This window comes from Cebidichthys violaceus, unplaced genomic scaffold (assembly GCF_023349555.1).
Source record: "Cebidichthys violaceus isolate CVI_PGR_0920_01 unplaced genomic scaffold, fCebVio1.0.p SCAF_5, whole genome shotgun sequence".
In the NCBI taxonomy this organism is placed as follows: domain Eukaryota; kingdom Metazoa; phylum Chordata; class Actinopteri; order Perciformes; family Stichaeidae; genus Cebidichthys; species Cebidichthys violaceus.
Genome location: NW_027176705.1, coordinates 4,950,270 through 4,977,261, shown reverse-complemented (window position 1 = coordinate 4,977,261; position 26,992 = coordinate 4,950,270). Strand labels below are relative to the sequence as shown.

The 26,992-nt window shown below is 40.2% G+C and overlaps 1 protein-coding gene across 2 annotated transcripts in view; it reads left to right on the top strand.

The window, feature by feature from the left end:
- The window catches only part of LOC137887319 (MAM domain-containing glycosylphosphatidylinositol anchor protein 1), a 167,810-nt gene that overhangs the window by 115,144 nt on the left and 25,674 nt on the right, over positions 1 to 26,992 (top strand). For both annotated transcript variants that reach the window (XM_068730194.1, XM_068730193.1), the window contains exons 8-15: positions 1,376 to 1,705; positions 2,442 to 2,741; positions 8,032 to 8,298; positions 8,405 to 8,553; positions 17,731 to 17,911; positions 18,043 to 18,066; positions 20,006 to 20,158; positions 20,302 to 20,463. In XM_068730194.1, the coding sequence (XP_068586295.1) occupies positions 1,376 to 1,705; positions 2,442 to 2,741; positions 8,032 to 8,298; positions 8,405 to 8,553; positions 17,731 to 17,911; positions 18,043 to 18,066; positions 20,006 to 20,158; positions 20,302 to 20,463 (1,566 nt within the window). The remainder of the gene's footprint in view (positions 1 to 1,375; positions 1,706 to 2,441; positions 2,742 to 8,031; positions 8,299 to 8,404; positions 8,554 to 17,730; positions 17,912 to 18,042; positions 18,067 to 20,005; positions 20,159 to 20,301; positions 20,464 to 26,992) is intronic.

Here is a 26,992-nt window from a genome sequence, read left to right as displayed (position 1 = left end):
ATAGGCGGGCTAAGTATTGCGCTTCTCCCTGATGTTAAAACAAGAAGCCTTCCAATCTCCTTCGCCTCCGGCTATTTTTAGTCCCTTTAATCATCTTTATTCGCTCCAATTAGTTAGACTGGAGTGGAGGCAATTAGCAACAGTCTCTTCTGTTAGTTAACACTGTAGAGAACGTATGCTGGATGGGTTTCTCCTGTTTGCCTAATGGGCCTGAACGCATCGTCACACCAGCACAGGTGGCAAAGACGGTGAATGTGATGCACACGCACGCACACACACACTCGCGATCAGTGTAAGTGCATAGAGATAGAGGTCTGCCAGTAGGTACACAGTTGAAAAAGTACATGGATGCACACACAGCCGCAGACTACAACATCACATCCACACACAACATTGTCTCCACACTAACCAAGTTGCAGGATCATGTTGAACATATGGTCACTGCTTCATACCCATGGCTCCACCCAAGCATCTTGTTAACAAGCTCGAAAGGAGTTTAAACCAAGCTCTCCTCTCCTCCTTGCCGCCTGTCTCTCCTGTTAGTGGAGAAACAGAGAGCTGTTTTGTATTCAACATGGAAATCTGTTGGGGAAACGCAGCCTTTGAAACTGAAAATTAAATGTGACAGTATGAGAGTTACTCTTTGTCCTTGATTTTGTTTTCCCCATCCTCCCCCTTATCCCCCTCTTATTTTATTCTGTATCTGGCGCCTTTTGTCCCTCCCTCCTTCACAATTTGCGTCTACCTCTCGCTCTCTTTTTCTCTCTCTCTTTCTTTCTTCTTCAATTTACTTTTCCCTTTGGTTTTTTTTTTGCCCCCTCCTCATGCCTCACACGCTGTGTCGCAAACTTGTCTTCCGTTCTGTATTAGATAGATAGATAGTTCAATATTTGTCCTGAAGGAGGACATTCTTCTCCACAGAAGGAGCATACATAGCAAAACAGACAACAGATAACCCCTTTTGTATACTTGTACCCGCTTTTTGCAGATGTTTGTATATGTGTTATTTGTTGATAGTAATATCCTCACTATATACTCACAATGGCTACTCCACAGTTAGCAGTGGCTGCTTGTAGAACTTGTTAAACATGAATTGAGTGAGTGAATTTGTGAGTGAAAACCATTAGATGCTTCGCTTTGTAAAATTGAATTCAGGCTGAAAGTGAAAGAGTATTGAGACAAGGCCTACAAATATTAGGAGAAGAAAATATCCCAATATTTTTTTGGTTTTGTCTCTTCACAGTCATTTCCTTGTGAGTCTTTGAAATAGTTCCTCCCCCATTTATTCTTTTCAAGACTGCACCACAGCTAACCCGACACTGTACCTCCTATTTAACCCTTTTTTCTTTCTTCTTCACCCCGCTACACCACACAGCAATGAGCAACCTGACCTTCCAGATTACACCAGACTCCAACAAGGACAGCGAGACCATCCAGATGGGTCGGGACCTCAAGCTGTCGTGCCACGTTGATGCCACCCCACAGGACAAGGTCAACTACACCTGGTACAAGAACGGTGCACCTGTCTTCAACTCGGATAGCCTGATCTTGTTGCGCAGTGACCCAGACATGGCACCCGGCACTAGTAGCTTGGAGATTGTGGACATGAAGTTCAGAGACTTGGCTACCTACAGCTGTGTGGCAAACTTCCCAGGCAGCAGGGGGCTGGAGCTCCGTGTGGATGTCAACATCTCTCAGAACAGTGGTGAGGTTTTGCTTTTCTACTTTTATTTTATATCTCTGACTGACAAGTGCATGCATATGCAAGCAACTGCTGATCAGTAGCATTACACTAAAGTCTATTTGGTTGCAATTATACTGGTTAGAGGTTTGTTAGAAGCTGATTGTTTGAGAAACAATATGTAAAAATCTTACGTTTTAGGACTTCATATCTCTGTGAGTTTGTGTGTGCATTATAATGTTCGCACTTAATTCCTTAGCAGTTATCTTTTTTAATGTTCGGATGTTGCATTGAAACTTTGATTGTCCAATAAAAAAAGCCTTGTAAATGTCAGTTTATTCTATTCCTTTTTATTCTCCATCTGTCTCTGTTATCCAGTTTCTCTGTTCACACCATCTGTAATTTTAAAGTCATGTCCTCTTTAAGAATGATATAACATATATCCCTTCTTTTCCATTTCTGCTGTACTTGTTCATATTCTTTATTGTTTATTCTGAAATTATACTATATTTATCCATATAGCCTTTTAGTAGATACTCACATGCTACAATATATGCCTATATTTCCCTTTGGCTTTTTTGTGAAGCGACCAATGTAATGAAAGTTGTAAGATTATTGTTTTCCTATTGCAGCAGTTTTTATCATTGTATACAAAGTCAAATTTTTTCAAACACATTATTAATGTTTGTTTCCATTTATGTAGAGGTAAGAGAACGCAAACTTTTTCTTACTATTCCTTTCCTGCTCTTCTTCCCTCCAGTCTCTCCTCCAATGCTGTCAGTTCCACCAGGAGGTCAGGTGGTCAGTGTGCGTGAGGGAGGTAACGTTGACCTGGTGTGCTTGGTGGTAGACGGCAAACCACGCCCACCTATACTCTGGTCACGGGCAGAAAAAGACCTGCTAATGCCATCAGGGAGGACAACGATGGAGACCCCTGATGGTCGCTTGAGACTGAAGAACGTCAGTCGGGACATGATGGGGGCGTACCGGTGCCAGACTGCTCCATACAATGGGCTTAACATCAAACGCAGGGAGGCACAGGTCCAACTCAATGTACAGTGTAAGTGTAGATCAGATGATTTTCACCCAAGAACCCAACCTACAACAACATGTAAGATCATTGTTTCGATTAAGCAGCAGTTAAACTTGTTAACTTGTTAAAATACTTGTGGCATCTCTCGCGGTTCAGTTTGGTGTAAAAAATCCAGATTGGTTGCAACTGCTATCACATACTTTTATTGTTCCATACTAGTAAGATAAGACAAAATAATATGAAATGTTTAATGATCCCTGGGGTGGCAGCAAACAGCATTTGAAGTAGTAATGTCTGCAATACCCAAAACAGAGCTTCAGAACTAGAATATTTGCAGTAGCGATGTTCAAAATAAAGTAGTAAGAGGATATAACTGTCACAACGGCAGTTCTAGTAGAGAGAAAATATTTGGTAGACATCATTCTCCATGAAAGTTTAAAAGCTCTATGTGACGGTGTTCAGTCTTTAAATACATTATTTTGCGTAAACCTCCGTAGGCCACAAAAAACTATTTTTCTTGCTGCTAGGGTAATATCAGAGATATATTAAAACACTGCACTTTTCTTTTGCACCACACACAATAAAGGCATTATCTTCAGACTTTGCTCAAAATTGTGTACCCTGAAGACAGATAAGGAAATGTATGGTAATGTAAAGAGTGTAAAAAGGAAGAGCAAAAGAAAATGAGGACTCACCTTTCTGGCTAAAAGGCTGTTTTCTCTAAATCTACCCATTCCCCTTTGTGAGCGCTCCAGTGGGGACTGTCATTTTAAATCTCCCGGAGGATGAGCTTTGAGGAAGGAGGAGGATCTCTCTTGATAAAATAACACATCATTTCAACACCTTCTCCCATCCCATGAGGTTACCCACTTTTACTCACTTTTACAATTCTTGAATTGTGCCAGCATTCACCGTTACCAAGCAATGGCACTTCTGATTATTGAGACTGCTAAGAGCTTAAAGTGACACATTTTATTTAGACTTTTCTGAAAACTATCAACTTGTATGAATATAATTTAACATGTATCTCAAACCATACACTTGTCACACAAAGCTGCATGTGCATGCCGTGCAGTAGCTGGTTACTAGAATTTTCCAACATAACATGTATTTTATAACAAAATCCCATTGCTTCCAGAAAAACGGCGTACAATTGCATCGCAGGAGGTTACAAATATGTACTTTGCCCCATCTTTAAACTAGATGGGCTCCATTCAGCATATTGCAACCAATCGGTAAAATCCAACATAATAAACTACAGAAAATAATCCTTCCAGGGGGTAATTGGTTGAAGCTGAACTTCACCATGACACCACCAACTTATTCTGAACTTTCAAGGGAAAAAAAATTAAAGTATGGAAGTTGAATGAGGAATCTTTATTAGTTCTGAGAAATTTAAGGACATCTATCTGCTGTTGTACACCCATGATTTTTTAATAACATTCATAAGTTTAAAATGTTATTAGATGAGTCTATAATGTACTGTATAGGTTGAAGCCTACTCCCTTGCACAGCAGTGTATTATGGAATTGGTAAGTCCTTAGTTTAATTGAAGAACATTTTTGTTAACCAACACTTTCAGCAAACTCCTTTGTGCCCTGTGTACATGGTCAAGATAAAAGACACCTTTAATTAAAGTTATGAGATGTTCAAGAGATCAGAAAAACATGAGGATACAAAAAAGGAAGAGCCATGCAATCTGAAGACTCAAAAGAGAAAAAATTAAAGGCCCAAACCTGCATTCATCAAGCAACTAGGGGTACGAAATGTGTCCCTCTTGGACCAAAACAACTTAAATTTAGGTGCTACTTTTAGCCAGTAGCTAAACCTGGATAAATATATTTTAGACGCTATAATCCATCACATATTTGAATATCCTCACATTTGTAAGGGGAAAAATTAGGGACCTGTTCATTTACATGAATAGAGCATTTAAAGCCACATCCTGACTAAAATCAGCAAATTTTTAAGAAAGAATCTTTGCTTAAAAGTAGCATCAACTATTTGTTTGTCTGATTGGCCCAATAGGACCAATTTCCCTACCACTCATAGGACATACTTGATGAAAACACACCTGAATCAGTCTCCTCTCCTCTCGTCTCTTAAGAAGGATTTACAGGGCCTTCTAATGCAGGCGGGGCGGAAGGGCAACACTCTGTGAGCTCTGCTGTCCACACTGGCCAAGTCTGATTAATGGACCAGGTGGCCACCCCACTCTGGACGGAGAAAGAAACAGAGAGATGAGACAGACACATGAGCAAGACCGAGAGAGGGTTAAGAGAGAGCTTGAAACAGGGTTAGAGATGGCGAGGTGCTAAGAATTTTTTTTTGCGATTGGGAGGTTAGAAAGATGGAAAAGGGATGAAGAGAAAAAAAACATTGGCAGACAGAGAAACGCCATAAAATAATCTTTAGTTATAGCCAACAAAAGTGTGTTAAAACAGATCTTTCCTCTCTTCTTCTTCCACTGCCCCTCTTTTTGCCCCGTTCACATTTCACTTTGTTTTATCAGGTTTGTTTGGCTTCCTACCATTTAGCACTGTTGATCGATGTGAGGGAAGGATGCCATCATTTTTTATGGCAGACATAATTAAGAGGAGATGCAGATTCTTGTCACTGTTGCCTCTCCCACTTCCTCTTCGCCTTGTGTCCCTTCTTTATTTGCCCACTTTCCCTCCAAGAGAGGTAGCTGTTCTTCCTTACTGCCATTCTCATCATCATCAATCAGCTAACTACTGGCCATGAGAGAGGACCTCTCTCTGTCTTGTCATTCCCTTTCTGCATCCTGCATTCTCTCATTCTCTCCCCAGCTCCCGTACTCAATCATCAGCTTCTCTCACTTTCACACCACACTTCCCTATCATTTGTCTTCCTCATTGTCTTCTTCTTTAAGAGCTGTTTTCTTTCCCTTCATCCCACCTTACTCCCCCGTTCACCTCATCCCTCTCTCAGTCTCATGTAAATTGACTTTCTTTTTGTGTACTATAAATGTTTGGCTTGGTCAGTGTTGCATTCCTGGATGGAATCCATTTTGCATTCGATAAGACAGATAGCAATGTTGTGTTTACATGGATTATGGTCTTCTGACTATGAAACATTGCAGTGTGGTGCTGCGGGTCTCAAACTAGTAGCAAATAAATGCAAAAACAATGCACCAGAGAATTTGAAATGTTGGGTTAGAAATTGAAGTAACCCCACAATTTGAAAAAGTAAAACCTACTGCTAAGAAACTTACTTAATTGTTGAAATGAATACTTGAGGTCAGGTATGGAGATTGTTATAACTACCAAATTCTACTGGGGATGGAATGATTTATAAACTGCTCACAAACCAGCTCACAACACACCTCCTCTTTCCGTCCCTCCTCCCTACTTCTATCACCATCGCGCCACAGTTTGCCTGCTTTTCTTTACCCTTGACACCTGTTTCCACAGTCAGATAGGCTTCAGTATGCATATTTGTGTCTATAAGCAGGTGCAGGGTTTGTGACCATAAACTAATCAGTCCGTAGGATTGCAATATGACCTTTTACTGCTCACCCAATCCTCAGCTCCATCACATGATTTTGTTGTGGGTGCAGGAAGTACAGGCAGGTCAGGAGACATAATAATGAATGAACACACAGGAGTAAATGGGAATTTACATTCTACAAATAAAGAAAGTTGGAGGCTGTTAAGTATGTCACATCCACATGTTTCGAGTCTAGACTAAAAACAACACAGAAGCTGAGAAGTCAAATGTTCTGGTGGTTTCCAGTCTTTTTAGCATGCAGGTGCTTACTCATGTTCTTCTGACTGAGGTGCAAGCACAGAATGGTAAACCAGGGATCCAAACAAGGATTTGGTTTGGCAGTGTATACCTGTACCTATTGCCAAAAGAAATAAATAATATTAAAAGCCTCACTCAAAGAGAGAATAGATGAGCTTTAGATGTCAAAAAAGATGATTCAATGTCTGCAGTGTTAACTAAGTAGTATGTCATGAGTTACAGTTGTTCGGTTTTTATTAACTTCATGTATGTAAACATGTGGAAGCCAAACAGTGTTGTTGTTTTCTAAAAGATAGAAGAATGGATGATAATCAGTGAATGCAACTATATTTGTGAATTGTCCTTCATATAGCTCGGTGCAAATCAAAGGGCTTCAAAGAGTGACAAGCTGATAAAACAATATAAATCTAAACAGTAAAATAATTTGAGACCAATGTGAAATAATAACAAAGAGCTAAAGAGCTAGGTTTGTAAGTTTGTCATCAGATCACTGTGATTTTGTTGAGGTTTGACTGTCTTTCTCTTTCATTACTCCTGGTACGGTTAAAATCCAGTCACTCAATTTCAGTGTTCTCCCCTGCTCCTTATGTTATCTTTCTGTATGTCTGTGTTTCTTTCTCTCCCCCTGACTGTAGCTCATCCGTGGGCCTGTCCATCTAAATTACAGACATAACACAGATTAGACTGTAATTACACATCTGTGTCTGATAAAGTTGATTCATAAGGGACTCTAGTCGTGCTGCCTCACCTCAAGGGGCCTTAACACCCGATCTCATCACTGTTAGTACGGCAATACCACCATTAGCATCTTGTCTATTATCTACATGATTAGCCAGGGGTGAACTAGCTGGCTGATGATTTGTGGCAGAGTCATTTGGCTTTCTTGTGTCCTGGCTGACCCCGGGGCAACAACAGCTAGTCAGTCATTAACCGCAGAGCCACACATCCCTGCTGACAGGTTAATTACAGCTGCTTAGGATGGGTTAGCAGCAGGGATGGGACTGTGCCTCATAGAAATGCCTCATCCCTTGTGACACTAACAGTTGCTCTGTGTCAGATTATTTGTCAAAACCTATGTTTTCTGATGCTGTGAAGAAATTTACGCTGCAGAGTACAAAACTATAATGCAGAGGAAATTAGACATGGATGGTGGTGTTGTACTTACACCACTGCAGTCCATTTTGCATTGTCCACATCTCTAAGCTGAATTCTCCTTCTTAAATTGTTCTGCTTCAGTTTATCTCCATCTCCTCCTTAATGATGGAAATAGAAAACAATTGGGGATGATGGGTTTTACATGGATACACCTCATCACTATGCTTTATCACAAAGTAAGAGTCCCAAATATGTTTTACAGTCAGTGTATATGAGCATTGGAGAGAAGGTATAGTGGTCTTAAAGTACAAAATAGATTACAAGCTGAAACCAGTTACAATTGACAGGTTACAATTGCCTCTGCACCTCATAACATTATATGAATTGACATGGCAGGCTAAACAATATCCAACAACTTCAAATGGACTTAAGCTTAAATCTATTGTGTCCGCAGATCCTCCAATACTGGACCCAGTGTTCCAGGATGCGCGTTCGAGGAACTATCAGATGGTGACCTTGAGGTGTACCATCATGCGGTCAAACCCGCCACGCCTAACAGACATCCGCTGGTTCCGTAACGGCGACTTAATCCGCATGCCCATGCCAGACCTGAAGGAGATCCCGGAGCTTAAGTTTAAGCTGGAACCCACCAACAATGGCTCTTATGAGTGCCGAGTCAGCAATAGTGCAGGGACATCAACATGCACATTTAATGTCTCTGGTGAGTGAACAAACGTTAGACTATGCTTTGTAATCTATTTGTGGCAAAAGCATTCATCTATATCAATCAAAGTGACATTTTGCTCTCTCCTGCCCCCATCCCACAGCACAACCTTACAATGCTGAATTCTACTTCGACACACCCAATCCAGTGCGAATTCTAAAAGGAAACAACTATTCCTACAACCTGCAGTGGACACAGAAAGATCCTGAGGCTACGGATCGTATCATAGGCTACTGGGTTAATGTCCGAAAGGTATGCTAATACTGCACAATTACTTGAAAGAATACAGTCCTCACCCTCAGCAAGCCTGTGAAAGCACAGGTACACATGAACACAGGCATATTGCACACATGTATGCATACACACTTTCATGTACTGTACTTGATCTGAATAGGCAGGTAGAAGTGTGCTAAGTAAACATGGGAAGTGTGAAGTCAATCAATGGAGACCTGCACTGAATTGTAACAATGTCACAGCCTCTCCTCTCCTCTCCTCTCCTCTCCTCTCCTCTCCTCTCCTCTCCTCTCCTCTCCTCTCAGTTGTGTGGCTCATAATTTTGGGTCTTTACCTGTTTGTACTGAAAAATAACACAGTTTCTTTAAATAAGCAGATCTTTTTGATGCAATTCCTACCCAGATTTCATGTTCCCATGTATTTGAAAATATGTTTTTTTCTAAGGGGACCGCTGTTCACGGTAAACAAAGTCCTCTTGCAGTGAGCACATCTCGAAATGCTTTCAATTAAACAAACTGGATAAAAAGCAAGCATAAACATAACCCTTATTATGCACCGAAGTAAAGAAAGAAAACAAAAAGAGAATATTTGCACTGCAGTTTCTTTTCTATGATTATAATCTCATTTTCACTTTGATTTTTGAATTTTGTTTATCCAATTGGCACAATATATAAAATACATACTGGTAGATTCTCAGATTTATGTGAAATCAGCCTTGTATCTTTGTTTTTCGCTCCTTCTCACATCTTATATTGTCTCCTCTCTTCTTGTAAGCTCCTTTTCATGAGCAGCAACCTCATTCAGCTCTCATCACTCAGTCCTGTCAGACACAGACTTCATCTTCCACTTTCCAGAGCCCACAGATGTGAATATGAGTGGTCAGCTCCAAAAAGGGCGTTGCATCTTTGTTCACATAACTAAGGTTACAATGCCTAACCCTCTATATAACTTTCCACTTACGATTACTCTGCTCTCACTCCATGATTCTAGCTTTGATTGCCAGACAGACAATGATGTGTTCACTGTGTTGTAACGACAGCAAGACTCCAGGACCTCCACTGCCAACATCTCTCATTTTAGCCTGAATTCAGTCCAGAGACAGTTAAGAGTATTTTCATGTTTTATCTTGTCCTCAAATGATTGACTTACATTTAAGTGACTTAATTTTCACAACCCTGTGAGGGGAGTTAAATTAGTCTTTTGCAGTCGCAAACTTAACTTCTTACACCTCAATTTCAAAAACATCTTGGCACAAACATCCACTTTGACTACACACACATGCTAATTATGACAATTTCACACAAATGTATATAATAGGATATGATGGTGACATTTTGGACATACAGTAACTCTGGCTATAGCTAGATCTGGAGATAGAAGATATTCTCTGGGGGATATTATGAGTACATTTTTATATGACACAAGTAACATGCACTCATAGCTATTCCATTAAAAAATAAATGCACTGTCTACAAATCTACAGACTACTACTATCAGTAATAACTAATATTATGACAGATTTTTAGGTTTTATCTTCCAGAAAACCTAAGGCTTTAGTGCTTTGTCCAACCAAACTCGCCCTAAAAACAGTTTTGGACACACATATACACACACTCAGCCCTTCTGAGTTCGCCGCTGAATGAAGTTGGAAACCTTTGTCCACAGTAGGAGAGCAACCTCAGGCCACCCTTTTGTTTTGTTTTTCAAACATCTATTCATAGATTACTGGCCTTGAGTCAGAAGACAGGAAGGATAATAGTGAATTATACACAACTGGCTGGGGGTTGATGTGTGTGTGTGTGTGTGTGTGTGTGCGTGTGTGTGTGTATGTGTGTGTGCGTGCATGTGTGTATATGTGTGTCTGTATATGTGTGTGTGAGACACTGAAAGGGAATGCAGGGCCTGCCAGCTTGCTTTTGTGCGGATGAATAGCTAAATCCCCTCCTACTTTAAGACTTGGCTGCTTACCTCATTAAGTAAGACTCTACAGGGAGACAGAAAATTAGCACTGGCCTTCCTAAGATGCACATTTGATTGCATGCCTCAGCTCTCTGAAAACTTTTGCGCTACCTCTCTCTTGTTCCCTCTCCTTTTGTCCAATATCTTTCACACACATCATCTCATCCATTTTTTTCCCCATTTCTTCGTCTTTCTTTGCCCTCTTTAAGTATTTCTTGCTTCATTTGTCCTCATGTCTCTCTCGCTTTCCCTCGCCCCTTTCACTTTTTCCGGCACTGAGGTATTGTGTTATAAGTGCAGACTTAATGGCATTTAATGTTGGGTGCACCGTGGCAACTGAAATAGCGCTGATAAAATAGCCGTTGTGAGTTGTTATGCTGACAGTGTTAAAATAATGAATTTCATTAAGTGGCAGTTTAAGACTTCTTAAATGTTGCTAAACTTTAATTTAATTCCAAGGTTTACCTGCATATGTTTATGAATGTATTAGAGAGCGGCCAAAATTGAGACAAAAAAAAGAACAAAAACTAAAGGAAAAGCAACGGGTGAAAGCAAGGACTTAAATGAAAGGGGGCGGAAGACAGAAATAAAATGCAAATTAAAGAAAAACAGTGAATCTCACTGGTCTTCTCAACTATTAAATAGAGTATGAGAACATTCAAATGTAATACCATCTCAATTTCACAACCCATCTATTTCTGCAACACTCTCCAGCTCAGCCTCTTAACGCCTTGACGCCATCTTTTTAGCACATACAAAATGATGTAGGGAGTCTCGGGGGAGACATGCAGACACAGAAGGGAATAAAAGAGACAGATCAGTTCATGTAGAGCAGTGCTTTTCATTGTACCTATGACTTTTGCTCAATGCATAAAGTGTGTCCATTTGCTTTTTATTGCAGGGCTTTATGCCTGTTTGTGTATATATATATATATATATATATATATATATATATATATATATTATGGCCTCTAATGCATTTGTATTCACGTGTAGAGCCTATGTCCGTGTGTGTGTGTGTGTGTGTGTGTGTGTGTGTGTGTGACATACGACATGACTTGCTCCATGACTCATTGCCAGGCTGTGAAATCCCCATTTACGCTTCTTCATTTAGTTTTGTTCTCTCTGCAGGGGGTTTCCCTGTGAAGGAATTGACAACGTTGGCAGGCCCGTCTTTGTTTCATCAAGCAGTCCTCACACCCCTTTTGTTCACCCCAGCCTCTACCCCTACGGTTTCTTAAACAACGACTTTGATTCATGAGAGATAATAAGCATGTGGTGATTTTACCTTTTTGCTCCAAAAGACACTGTTTTACTAAGCCTTTTGTTGCTCATTTTACACCCTATTCTTTATATATCATAGGCGCCATGTCATAGGAAGTTATCTGCCTTCAGAGTCGCACCTTATTTATTAATCCAGTGCACTTATCTAATGCATATGCATTTATAAATTCTGCTCTAAAAAACAGCTGCAGATTGGGCTAATTTACCCAACCCTATACACAGCCTTCCCCTGACACAATGAAGGTTGTGTGGAAGAGGGAGTTTAAGTAACCTGTCCGGAATAGAAAACGTGTTAACATCAGACAAACACAAAACAGTGGACCAGTTAGCTTCAATGTATCAGTTCAAACGCAAAAAAAGACAGCAACTTGAAAGTAAAAAGTGTGTAGCAGCCAATATTAAATCTGATATAATTTTATGAAGTTATGAGTGCGTGGCAGAATTATCGCCTCACATCATCCGTGCAGATTTGACCGCCAGGCTGTTTGTGCAGTCCTTGTTGATCTCCCCCAAACAGCCAGAATACCAACTGTACAAATGATAGCTGGCTAGTAAAGAATGTACTGTGTCTGAGAGTGTGTTTATCTATGTGTTTGAGTTTAGCTCAGCCTGTGACTGATCTCAGAACTCAACAGACACTCCACTTCTCTTTGTTATTTACCTACTATCTCTATTCTTTTTCCTCATGCCTCTGTACAGTTATGAAGCAGATTATAACGCCCTGGGATAAGCACAATATATTTTTGCATCTATGTGTCCTTTGAGCCTTACTGGGCGAATTTGCACCTAATCACATCTTTCCTTTTACTTTGCATGCAGTCTCACCAACTCTAAAATTCACCTTGTGTACCATCTGAGCCCGTCTGTTTAATGACCCCTACAGAATTTATTTAACAATTGTACGTATAAAAAAAGATTTTACATCATAAATTTATGAGTAATTGATGCCTAAATTGTGGCCTTGGTAAAGGCTTTGGAATTTTCTCATCAGAGTTTGCTGATCTTTTCATTCTTGTGAATCTGATGCTTACAAAAAGGAATAGGTTCTGTGTGTTTAGTATGTACACACACGCAGCCTGTACCATAGCGTACACATTCTGTAAATATATACAGCAGAGACACTCATATCAGAGAACGACCATGCCACAATATACATACAGTATGCGTTTGTGTTTCTTTTAATCCCAAATTTCTTACTGCTTCTTCAGTTTGTATTCTTCTTCTTCTTTATTGCTTTTGCACACCTTTCTCCTCCCATCTCTCAATCCTTCCACCTCATCACTATATCGACCGCTCGTCTACCTGCAGCTATGGAGTTGTGTATTTAGTATATCACTGACGTAGTGTGGCAGGCAGCTGACCTGGCTTCAGGTCTTAACTACAGATCTGAACACCCAAAATCTTTCTGTACAGAGACAGTCACACAAACACTCCTGTGCAAACACACATCCCCATTATCATATATATGAGAAATTAAAAATATTCATGATGAATTAGAGTTGTACATTAAATCAAATGTATGAATAATTTATGTACATAACCAACCCCAATATGCATATATACTTGTTCATTCACACACAGGCCCACTAAGAGAGCACATAGGCTTATGCAAGCATAGATACTCGTACGTACAGACAAAGTGTACACATGACTTAATAATGTACACCCACCCAATATCAGTGAACTGTGGATCAGTCATAAAAGATCCATTAATAGAGGATAATAGAAATAACGTGTTTTAAGAGGCTGCCCGCTCACACGCTGTCAGTCCAAATTTCAGGCACACACACGTCCCTCTGTGTCTCTATGTTTCTATCTCACGGCTGCTCCTTTGCTTGCACCCTCAATCACACATTCATTGTTTTGGTGTCTCTTTGTTGACAGCTCGATGGAGACACAGCTGAAAAGACTGTATGGCTGAAATTATTGAAAGTGTGTGGCACAGACACGCACAGACACACACACGTCGAGAGAGGTATATGGACTTCCGTATCAGTCTATCAACCAACCACCTTTCTGCCTTTGTCACTCACTCACTCCGGTCACCTTTAACTGTCTCCTTCTATTAGTCCTTTCTCTACAACTATATATCTTTCTCACCCACGCCTTTCCCTGTCACTTAGGCACACAAACACACATGTAAACACACACATTTTGTCCACTGACCTGGTGAGGGAAGCAGACAGAGGCAGGGAGACGGAGTCTTTTAGCTGCAGTGGAAGTATCTGAATTCCTCTGAGTCACACTTCTGCACCTCAATTATCCAGTGTGTTTTGGGGTCCACAAACTGCACGTGTGGGTTTGTGTGTGCTTTTAATCTAGTTTATTTATTGATTATATCCTACACACTGTAACCACGACCAAAGCAAGTGTGTGCGTGTGTGTGTGTTGTTTCATGTCCACTCATGAAAAAACATGTTCTCTCTCATTCTGCTTACTTCTGACTCCTTAGCATTATTAACTTGTCTCTCCCTGCTAAGACACACTCTATACATATTACATGAGCATAGCTCTTCTTTTCTGCTATATTTCACATAATTATGCATATGCTGTACATGCAGTGTGTAAATGTTTATATGGATGAATGTGAGCGTAAATTGGTGTTAAAAGGCCACAATACATTTTATTAGGTAGCTCCTACCATGCTAAATAGTATACACCGTATGATAGTGTTTGAGTTTATGTAGTCAATTAATTAAGGTGGAAACTGAGCAAATATCTGAGCAAATCTCTTACAATGCAGATACACTGGAAGCATTCAGTATTAGTGTATATGTCAACAATGAAAAAAGAATTTCATCAATGAATGAGGCACTCCGATGCTCCAAAATGACCAGATTCAGTAAGAAAATTAATACAGGTGGTAGTAGTTAATCAAATTCTAGAGCTAATACCACCACCAACAGCACTGGGGACTACGTCAGTTGCATCATCCAGTACGTTCCACTCTGCTTTCTTTCACAGCCTTTTTGCTTTTGATACAAATCGTCAATCTCTCTTTTCCATTATGTGTTTGATGGAAGATTGATTCCAGCAGGAGTGCTGTGATACACCAAGTGGTGGACAGTAACTACTTAGATTTACTCAACAACTGTAGTAAAAAAATGTTTAGGTACTTGTACTTCACCTGAGTACATTCATTGTGTGTGTGTGTGTGTGTGTGTGTGTGTGTGTGTGTGTGTGTGTGTGTATTTATTTATTACTTTCCTTGTTTTGTCCCAAAAATAGCTTTTTACCATTCTTCCTGTTTCCCTCTTTCCTCAATCACAGACACACAGAAGATATCCACAGTGAGCTGTAAATACTATTCCACCCAAATTGTTATTTGTTCAAAAGCTGCATTTTCCACTGACACTACACATGTAACTGATAACACTATCAGAACTTATAACAATTTAGCAGCTAGGGGTGCAGGACCTTACTCATGAAAACTTACAAGACACATTGCTGTTGGGAGAAATCGAAACCTGTGACCTTTTCTTGATGTGACGGTCTCTTAAACCAAAAGGTTGCTTTGCTGCCTTTTCATTGAAAGATGCCGTATCCTGTTATACAACACTCTGCCAAGTCCTTTAATGAGTCTCTTCTCTCTGAACTCCCAGTTACCTGATAACACTAACCAGAGTAATCATTCCATTGGTGCAATACTAAATTGACCAAACATTTCTAGATCAATCCAACTACAGCACAAGCAGGCAGGATTCCTGTGTGCAGGCCAGGCACCATAATGCAGAAGTGTTGTGCTCACAGCAGCATCATAAAGACGAGTTTGCTGGGAAAAAGAAAATGGTAGCTGACGAGCATATGGGAGGATTCTTTGGAGCAATTTGCGTAAATTTGAGAAGAGGACATATTTGTTGGGAGGAAATGTGGTTTATGTTTGGATTGGTTGGTTTGTGCATTGGATTGTTTGGATAATTTTGCCTGCATTGAAGGGTACCTGCTGTTGTGCAAGGCATGAAAAGGATGTTCCATGACTCGCAAGAGAGGGTGAAAAGTTGGACAAACTGAAAAATGGAAACAGCCAGACTGGCTCTGAGAAAAGAAGATTTTACAGCCATTAGTGGCATAGGGCCTGGTGAGGAAGGAAGGATTTGATTCCAAGTATGTTGCCCAGCACAAACTTACAGGGATCAGGCTGTGGCTGCCTGCCATATGAGACTCACACAATAATTGGAGTCATACCAAATTCTTTCCAGCCTGGGCAGAAGTCACCATGGTCTTGTCAATAGAAATGATCAGCCCAGTCTAGCTGAGTTTGAATTTGTGGTGATAAGTAGAAATCCAATGGGAATAGCAAACTTCAACTTGAGTGTCAAAAGACAGAAGGAAAAGCAGATTTCACCGAGGTGATGTCAAAGCATACAGTAGCAATTATAGGGAGAGTGATTGGATGCATCGGTTCCTCTATGACTAACCGGACTGCCAGACTGTTACTCTTTTGATTGGAGGAGCTGGGTGTCAAGCACAGAACATCAAGCATGCACATTTGAGCCGTATATATACACCTTTTTGTTTCTTTTTTGCATAATTATCCCACAAAATTGGAACGGACAAATTGCTCGAACTTTTTTTAATGTTATGATGCTTTTGTCAGCTTTTGTATTCAATTTTCATTGTAAGGGCCCTATGCTGTAGACATTTACCATACACACACACACACACACACACACTTCTGCTGCATGCATTACCTGATAATGGCATGCTGTGGGTGTACTAAGGTGTTATGGTGGAGTGGCTGACCTAATGCATTAGATTGAGCTCACTGTCAGGTCTTTAAGTAGCTGGGATCAGAGGCAGATTCACAGCTAATGGATCCTTCTCTCCGTGGGTGGAATAACACAGCAATAGCTCTATTAAAAGTGCTGTTAACAAAAAAACAAAAAAAAATATCTTAAAGGTGCAGTAAGCAATTTTAATCTAATGTACTTTTTGGGATTTAAATTTGTTGGGTTGTAAGTACAGTGAAAGAAATAGGTCATTAATTTATACAATTACAATAATATTTATTGAGTCTGTGTTGCGTGAGTGGTGGGCAATGATACGTTGTGTTAGAAATGACTTGTCCAGTGTTATGAGCGCAATAACACTGAACAATAACAGTGGACCCCACCTCTGTATTGAGACTAACATAGCCTATGCTTGCCTTTGAGATATTTCCTGAAAAGAGATGGCTGCAAATTATTCTTTTGACAGCTGTGTAGGTTTTGGATAAAAGATGAGATTGGAAATGCACGGTCCAAGAAAGGTACAATCCAAGTCTTGAGGTTGACTGGCGATACGCCCAGAGCTATGCCGAAGACAAATTCCATCGACATTAAATGAAAATGTAAGGAAACTTGCACAGATACGGAAAAGTAAATGGATATGATGATATAGTGCGTAAATAAATTATTGTTGCTTCTACAACACAAAACAAATATCTGTGATCAGTGGTTTAGGTTATGCTTTAATCAAACCTAGCAGATGGTATTTTCTTGCCTGGGAAAATATGTTTAATACAAGGGGGGCAGGGCCTGAAAATTAGTGTAAATGTTGGTAATAACCATTAGATATAAGTGATCTTTGGCCATTCAAATTAAAGCAAAAACATAAATGTCCCGCAGCATTTACTATCACGTCATTCTATTGACTGCCAACTCTGACTGACTTCCAACCTCCCTGTTACTAAGATTGAGTTTTAATACCTGAGCATACAAACATAAAGCTGTGAAGATGAGGTTGAGGATGATGTAAAAGGAGAAAAGATGGGAGCTATGCCTGACAGTATTGACAACACCATGTGTACCCTTTTTGGGTTTCTGCTTCTCAGTCAGATTTTCTGCTTTTTCTGGTAGTGATCATCTTTTTTTGTGTACTGTGTGTATGTCTTTTTACCATTCTTTTTGTGACTAAACATTTTTACATTGTCTTGTTCCCTGCTTTTGTGTGTGTTCACCTGTACAAATCTAGAACAAGCAGAATGTGCTGTCAAAGCAGATAGACCTCAAGGGCAAGGAGCCAGAGAAGGGTGTGCTCATATCCAACACCATATCAGACCTGAAAATCCCTCTGTCCTATGAGGTCCGACTGGCCCCCATCACCACCTACAGCACTGGGGACTACGTCAGTCGCATCATACAGTACTCAGAACGTGAGTCTTATTTAAAACCATTTTCATCAAACATGTTCTGAAGTCCTTATCTTTCATTTCCATGTACATTGTACAAAACACGTATAAGTGGATTGTGCACATCTGAGTGTATCAACATTATTGTCTTACAGCCTACACCTACCCAAGGCCTTCAGGTAAGACTTCTCTCCTAACTACCATCCTCTGCCCTTCAACATTTCTACATTTCACAGTGTTGTGACCTGATTGATGACAGGGTGGTGAAGGTAGTAAGGCCCGTCGAATTTTGATGCGCGCTAATTGCAGCTTGAACACTGCAAGCAATGTCAGCACAAGTTTGTCAAGGCAAAATTTGTCATGAACTAGCCTTGGCCTTGATTTAATCTTGTTGCTAGGGATGAGAGAGGGGTAACAGTAGGATGAGAGAATGAAAGTGATGGCTGGGAGCAGGTTCGTGACATTTAAAATTGCGTCAAAGAGTGCTCATGATCGGAGGATATGAGACTGGTTAATCAAATATGATTGGTTTTAAGGTTTATGGGCAAATAGTTGAAAGTCTCTTGATGAAACTATATTAAAACTATTTTACCATCAATATATATCACCTTAAATATGTGCCTTCTTGTTCTATCCATTAGCCCTCCCTCTCTTTGTCTCAGTCTCTTGTAGTAACTCCTGCTCTCTCCATTCCTCTCATCCTCTCTCTCTTTCTCAGTCAATTGCATCTTGTCTATTTTCTTCATTAAGAGACACGCTGCATTTTTCTGGCAGGAGTGGCAGTTGGCTCCGCCAGGGTGAGGCAATTAAAACAACAGCAGATTGGAACAGACTGCGAGAACAACAGTGCAAATTGAAAGGGGCGCATGTAGTGGAGCAGGGTGTGAATAGTAATAGATTAGCTCCCTGAAACAAAGAAGCACACACAAGACATCCTCATGGGTAGCGTGAGCCATATGCATCTGCAGTGGAGTGTGTGAGTGTCCAGGAAGCTTTCACAGAATCTATCTTTTGAACGCTGTGGTTGTACTCGCTTGGCTCAAGTTTTCATTTGTTTGGTGAGTCTCTGATAATGGCAAAGCCCTCCTGATGGGCTAATGAAGGAGACGACAACAAAGAGAAAAGCCCCTCTATCAAGCTTAACAAGACACGTCAGCATCAAATATAATGCCAATTCCCTCACAGATGTCTTTCTAAAAAAGCAATTTGTGTGGCAATATCAAACAGCGAACATCTGACTTCATATGGCTGGGGAAAAATGTTTTGTCATGTGAGGCTGCATTTGATCAAAGCTTTGTTGCGGGAATGATGCAAATACAAATATTCAACAGCTAGTTGAGACACCTCCCTCCCCCCACAACTGTAAATATAAGTCCCAGCTCTCACATTCTGAAGAGGTTCATTCAGAATTTTTTTTATCAGACTTACCTATTTATGTAAGACCCAACTTTCCCCATTTAGAGAAGTTGTAAAACTCTTATGTAATGTATATTTGATGTCTTTATTAGCGGTAGTAGCAGTATTTTTCTTACTTCCTGAAAAGTGTCAAAAAAGGTGAAGAAACAACCTAAAGTGTAAACCAGTAGGTCAACAGCTCTTCTCCTGATACTTGTGCTCCACTGTGTATTTCTGTTCTCCTGAATATATCCAGGCAATGTGCCTTGCTTTTTCAGAAATCTTGTATCAGTGAAACTTTTGGTTAAAGGTTTTATTTTAATGTTATTCTTTGTTCTCCTTTTTCCATTTGACACAGCCTGACCTAATCATGGTTACCTTTAAAATGTGTATGTGGGAGTCATGCATCAGAATATGCATAATACTGTATGTGAAATCCACTTAAAGTTTCACATTATACACCCTGCCTCCTACGTTGTGCCTATCACTTTGTCAGTAATTGCCTGGCTGTCTGATCTTAACATTTGAAGTGCATATTGCCGAGGCTTTTATACAGCTATATTGTCGACCATTCATTTCCCCGGTAAAAGTGGGTAAAACAATAGTGATCATGTCACCTGTAGTTTGTAACGTCAGCTGCCTGACATGTCATGGATGTAAAATATTTTCCTTTCTTGTTTTTCTCTCCACACACACACACACACACACACACACACATCCCAGACCATGTGTGTGGTTTTGAGGATGACAGGATTTGTGGTTTCTCTCAAGACCGGAGTGATATCTTTGATTGGACGAGACAGAATCACCTGACGCAGAATCCCAAGCGATCTGCCAACACCGGCCCAGAGACTGACCGCAGTGGAACCAAGGAAGGTGAGAAAATCATGAGGAATCATTTCATGTACAGGTTCAGTTCTGTGTATAGTAGTCATAGTATTGCAGTGTATATTGTACAATACACAATTGCGTGTGTTACATTTGAGACAATAGAGTGTTGTTTTGTTGGTTGGTTTCAGGGTACTACATGTACATTGAAGCATCACGTCCGCGTGCTCTGGGGGACAAGGCTCGTCTGCTTTCTCCACTATTTAATGTGACCTCAGTGAGGGGCCCCAAGGGCTCCGGCAGAGTTCCATACTGTGTCTCTTTCTACTACCACATGAAGGGCAAACATATCGGTGAGTACTTCAGCAGAGAATAATACTCATAAAGAAACACGTGCACATTGTCATCTACCACACGAGTCCATAGAAACACAATGACACACATGGATGTACAGTAGGGAGCATGCTTGCACTCAATACTGTCAACATTCTCATATTGTTAGGCTTCTGTCTAAAGCAGAACTCTGTGTTTGGCCCTCGCTTGTAGAGCTTGTCGGACACAACATCGTAGGTGTGTGTAGGTGTAGGTGTGTGTGTGTGTGTGTGTGTGTGTGTGTGTGTGTGTGTGTGTGTGTGTTTGTGTGTGTGTGTGTGTGTGTGTATGAGAGAGAGAGAGAGAGAGAGAGAGAGAGAGAGAGAGAGAGAGAGAGAGAGAGAGAAGGTTGGGTGTTATCAAAGTTCTGTTTGTATGTTTCTGCTTGTGCCTTAGTGTGTGTTTGGAGGTGGCTGAAGGGGGCAGTGGGTGTGTGATTTATGGCAGTGGCACGACACAATCAGTCATTTGGGGGAGCTGTTCATCATAATATGCTCTGTCACACAACTAGAATGCATACATCTTGTAGCCTACACACCTGCACACAAACTTTAACACACACACACTGTATAACCATGCCTGGATTCTCACAAAAAACACAAAGTAAAAGTTACAAATACATGAAGGCACACACATTTTTTCCACACACAGACAAATACACAATGTTGATTTATATGTCCATAGCCCAACCATGCAGGCTTCACTGTAACATTTGTTAAATTCTGACCTGCCCTATCTCCTAAGGACGTTATAGTAAGGGCACAATGCTTGTGTGTGGAAATGAGAGAAAAGACGTTTAGTTTAAGATGTGTTGGAGGTTTTGATATATATATATATGTTTTAGAGAAGCTGACTTATTCGCTTCAGGTTGAGAATGTTTTTAGCCATGCTAGCGGTATGGCTCTATAGATGGCAATGGCATTTTGTTGGTCGGTCCACCAGTATTATCTCAACAACAATCCGATGGATTGGATGTCTTTGATCTCCTGACTTTTCCTCTAGCACCTTAATGATGTTAACTTTTGTTGTTCAGATTAAAATATCTGGACAACTATTAGATGGATTGCCATTATATATACAGATATTAAAGGTCCCTAGATGATCCATTCTGATTTTCACTGTTGAATGGGGGGCTTTAAGATCAAAGCTGTTCTATGCTCTATGCAGGGCCTGGGGTGCTGCTTAAGGTTTGAGCTGCTTGGGAATTCTAATAGTGACATCAGAAAGCCAGAAACATGTCTCTAATGGGATACTCCTTCTATTGTGTTCCCACTGAATGTAGGCAGTGGTTTGCTAACATGCTAGCAATAAGCACTTAATGATGACCCAATACTATACTGGTGCAAGTTTGATGTGAATGTTGTGAGTGCTTATCCCCCTAGTGCTACAAAATCAGATATTGCTGCCTCAAAGATAAGAACATTTCTGATTAAACTTTTGGTTACCTATTACTTTTCAAATTATTTTGTTAAATGTATGGCTTTGCTACTATGTATGGTGGTACAAACCACTACGTTAGTGGCGCCCCTCACTGCTGTGAGTGCTGAGTTTGCATGTTCTCCCTAAGTCCTTTTCTCCATGTTCTCCATTTTTCCAACAGTCCACAAACATGCGGCTTAGCTTAATCGATGACTCTAAATTCCCCGTAGGTGTGAGCATAAGCGTGAATGGTTGTCTGACTCTATGTGTCAGCCCTGTGATAGCCTGGTGACCTGTCCATGTGTACCCTGCCTTAGCCCAATGTCACCTGGGATTGACTCCAGCCCCCCGCGACCCTGAATAGAATAAGCGGTTACAGATAATAGATGAATGGATGGATGGATGGCTATGTAACCTTTGGTATACCATTGGAAGAGTGAGCTTATTTTCCTTGCTCCTTCTCACTGCTCTCAATCTCTTACATCGGATTTCTGCATGTTAAAATTTAAGGCACTTTATGTGTAATGTGCAGTGGATGCTAGAGCACTTACTTGTGCATTTTGCACAGGTCTCAGTCAAGTCAGTCTCACAGTTGTTTCATAGCAAAGCAATGAGACAATACATCAGTCACACAGTGCCTTACGATTAGTACATTCTGCTACCAGTCACGCCCAGCTCTGCTACTAGCCCTCCCTCAATTTACTCTGTTGTTCTCCCAGTCTGTTCCAATCTGTTGTCACTTTAATTGCCTTACCTTGGCAGAGCTCACACTCCTGCAAAGGAGACACAATGTGGCTCTTAATGACGAAAAGAGACAAGATAAGGATAAGACAGAGGGGGTCAGAGAGAGAAGAGATGAAACGGGGAGAGTGAGGGGAGGATGGGCCAGCCTTGGAAAGAAAAAGGGAGCCTTAATGAAGAGAGAGAGCAAAGAGGGCTGAAAGAAAGTGCAAACAAACAAGTATGAGTAGGCAAAGAAGGGAGGTTTAAAAAAAGGACTAGAACAGAGAGCTGCCAGAGAGGCCATCAACTTGTTAATGTTCAGAAGTAGTGAGAGGATGCAAGAGTAGTGCTTTATGCTGAAGCACTCTAGCTAGTTTCAATGTACTCAACCGTATAGTGTTAAAGTACCGTAACGTGTTAAAAGGGCTTTATATGTTGAAAGCATTTAGGTACTTAGAAACAAAGAATTTTGTAGAAATGCTATTGAAATGTTGCTCTTTTCCGACCCACATATACAGTTGTTTTATAATCATGAGGTTATGTGAATATGAAAATTGAAAGTGTCTTTTGAGGATTTTTGCAAAATGAGGAAAGAAGCACAATGCTCTTCAACTAGTTTGGATTTTAGGTGAGCAAATAAAGACCTTGTTGTGTTGTTCACCTTAATGTGTTTCTCTGTGGGCTTGCTGGCAGCAACAATAAACAACATTTAATTAGTTTTGCTTGGCATTGAGTAGTATTTTAGACTAGCTCAGGTTTGCAGAGTGCCACTGGCAAGCTTACTTGGAATCACTGGATTATTTTCAGTTCAGAGTGTTGGAACGAATTATATATATATATTATATATATATATATATATATATATATATATATATATATATATATATATATATATAAAATATACTTTGAAAAAGTGTCTTCCTACTCACTTTTTAGCTTTTTATTCTATCCTTCTTAGATTATTTTCAGGAAAACATTCTGATCACTTTGTTGTGTTGCAAGGTTAGGGATAGGATATAAGTAACTCAGATTTGTCGCTATTGTTATGCTCCTGAATTGGTTATTTACTAAGAACTTTGAAAATGCTTTTGCTTGTTGGTGTTTGGTGGCAGAAGCCAGAGCACAGACTATAGTGCACAGTTTAGTGTAGTTTTGGCACTGAAGCTAACCAGCACTAAAAGTAGAGACAAAGAGGACTTGACCCCTTTTTAGGCGCAGATGAGGGACCGAGGGAGTAGAGATCCAACATGGGCCTACTTCTAATTATCAAAAGAATGACACCACTAATTTGAGTTCAAGTGTAGCAGTGTGTGTGTGTGTGTGTGTGTGTGTGTGTGTGTGTGTGTGTGTGTGTGTGTGTGTGTGTGTGTGTGTGTGCTTCTGCCTGTGTGTGTGGCTTAGTATATTCGCTGTCCTCCCCACTCACAATTCTACAGACAAGTAGCCTTGATAAAGCTGTGCCTTCTCCTCTACCTCTCTGTCACTCATACCAACACACTCTGCTTTACCTCCAATCAATAGACTGCTTATCAGAGTGCTCTTCCCTTGGCCGTGTGTGTGTGTGTGTGTGTGTGTGTGTGTGTGTGTGTGTGTGTGTGTGTAGGTGGTGATGGTGAGGGTGCAACAGAGATAGGAGAAGAGAGAGGAAATGGGTGGTGAGTGAGGAAGGAGACACACAAGCTCAGATATGTGGAGATAGAATGAGAGAGTGGACTGAACAGGTGAAAGTGGGCTACATCAGCATTAGACAATGTTTCTCTCCATTATATAACAACAGTGCCGCCCATGTCCTTTCAAATTTAATGTGATGAACAGTTGCATGTGACGCTTTTATGTGGCTATTCCAGCTGCAATATCAGTACATAGTTTTTACCACAAGCATTCTTCTATTTGTTTCTGCACAGAGCATGACCCAACAGTGGAAAATCTTTCTAAATAATCCTGCCGTTAAAGCCATGGTCTGACATTTTGGGAAAATAAGCCTATTTATTTCTTGCAGAGTTAAATATGAAATCAGCAGCCAGTTAACCTAGCTTAGCATAAAAACTGGAAACAACGAGAAACAGCTTACCTGCGTTTATCTAAGAGTAACAAAATCCACCTACCAGCACCTGTAATTAACAACAATTAACTCATTATATCTTGTTTTACAAGGATATATGTGCAGGACTATTTCTTGGCCTGGCAGACTGACTTCTTGGAGGCTTTGTTGGTTGGCAACTTCATAGTGATGACAAGAGGTTTTTCTTTCTTTATGCTAAGCTAGCTGTCTGCAGGTTCATATTGATCGGACAGATATGGTATATGGAGCTTAAGCTGACCTGAATGCTTTGAAGCTTCGACCATCGCCATGGTAATCGACGTCCAAATCAGTATTTGAATGCCTTGTTAGGGCCTGAGCACCAACAACGTCAGGCCATCGAAGACTCTATTGAAACTGTTTTACTTGGCTTTTTGTAGGCTTTATCATGCTCAAAAACTCACCAATTTTGGCATGCATATCAGGACTGGTGAGCAATTTGATATTTTAGGGGTCTCGCATTTGGGTATGAAAAAATGTCTCTGTAGCGCCCCCCTAGATTTAATTTTAACTTTGCAAGGCCACGCCCTTCTCGTAACATACCCTCACATTTCCATTCCATTCAGCCACTAGAGGACCCTACATTGTATCACATGTAGACTTGAAAATAACTCCCTTGGGACCATGCTCTAAAATCAATCAACGGTCGGCCATTTTACGGGATTCCCCATTAAACAACAGGCTGATGTAACTCCACTGGACTTGCTCAAATCTGTCCCAAACTTGCCAAAAAAATGCTCATCATTATTCCCTGAAGCCCAAGATCACATTTTCCAAATTATTTAACTTTTTTTATCAGAACAACAGTCTGTTATTGAGTTTACTATCACAGAAAAAACTGGGACACTAGCCAATTTTTTGACATTTTTGTTTAAAAAATGATAATCACAGTTGTTGCCGATTAATCTTCTGTCAATTAACTAATAATTATTTTTTTCATTTCAGCACTATGGTTGGTTTGTGGGTGCCTGGAGAAATAATGAAACAATCCTGAAAGAATAAGAAAAATAAAGATTTACACCAGACGTTCAGTGGCGTAGAAACTATTAAACAGATGGAGACGGATCAGATTGATCAGTACGATCAGAAACATTTTGCACTCGGTTAAAGCTGTAGCAGCATCCCATCGTGGTAAAAAGTGAGGTTTATTCTCAGATTCCTCCGTCTGCTGTTAAAACACTCAAATCTGCTGTTTTCGTTTTTTAGTGAAACCCCTAACCCTAACAGGTGAACACATCTGAGGGCATTCAAGGGATTTTATTAATATTATTTTATTTTATTATTATTTTATTTTTGTGAAAAGTGAACATCTGTGTTTAGATCGAGTTTAAAGACCTTAAAGTGGCAATCTGTAAGATTTTCATTTAAATAAATGTCTGCTGATTTACTATCTATTGCTTAAGGAGGTACCAATGGTGACTGAGCCTGTGGCCCACTGATGAAAGTACTGCAATATTTATATATTTGCAGTATTAGTAACTGGGTGTCTGTGGCAACATTTCCAGAAAAAATGCTGTTTTTCTACTTTGTCTTCACACAGAAAATAGAACGATGCACATAGTTCTGAAAAACAACATGTTAGTAATACTGATTCTCAATCAACCAGGACTGAAATCTTAAAGATTGCCAGGTTAAGGCTTGGTTGCACCAACAAGGATTCACTTTTAAATCTGTTTAAATCAAGATCCTTACAAAAACTTAAGGGACAGACTCTATCAGTTGAGTTTTATGATGCTGCTGCTGAATTTCTTCCAAGATACCGGTTCGGAAAGGAAACTGTTCTGGAGCTGAACAGGAAGTCTCTTTTTACTTTACTGTGAAAAAAGTGTTTTCCTTACGGTGCTGTTGTGCGTGTTTATCTACTATTATTTGGCCATATTGCTCCACTAATTTAGCCACAAGTTTTTTCTCAAAGACGGATACATTGGAGGATTATTAATCGTTTTAATTTAGGTAAGCAAGCATCTCCATATTAATAAAACTCTGTCATTTTGGTTTAAACTTGGATTTACTGAACAGGGGTTAGTTTGTATTTGTGCAACAGAGCTCTGCTAAATTTTAAATCTAGATTTACTAATTTTTAACCTAGTTTTTCTAAACTCTGATTAAAACTAATCTCAGATTAAATCCTTGCTGTTGCAACCCGGCCTAAGAGGAGTGAGGAGTCAGCAATAAAACCATTGTGAATCCCCATAACCACGAGGGGTCCTTGAGCATAAAGTCATAAATGAGCACACAAAATATTCGGCGGATGGGTCCAACAGAATTATTGATTAGCTGTGGACAGA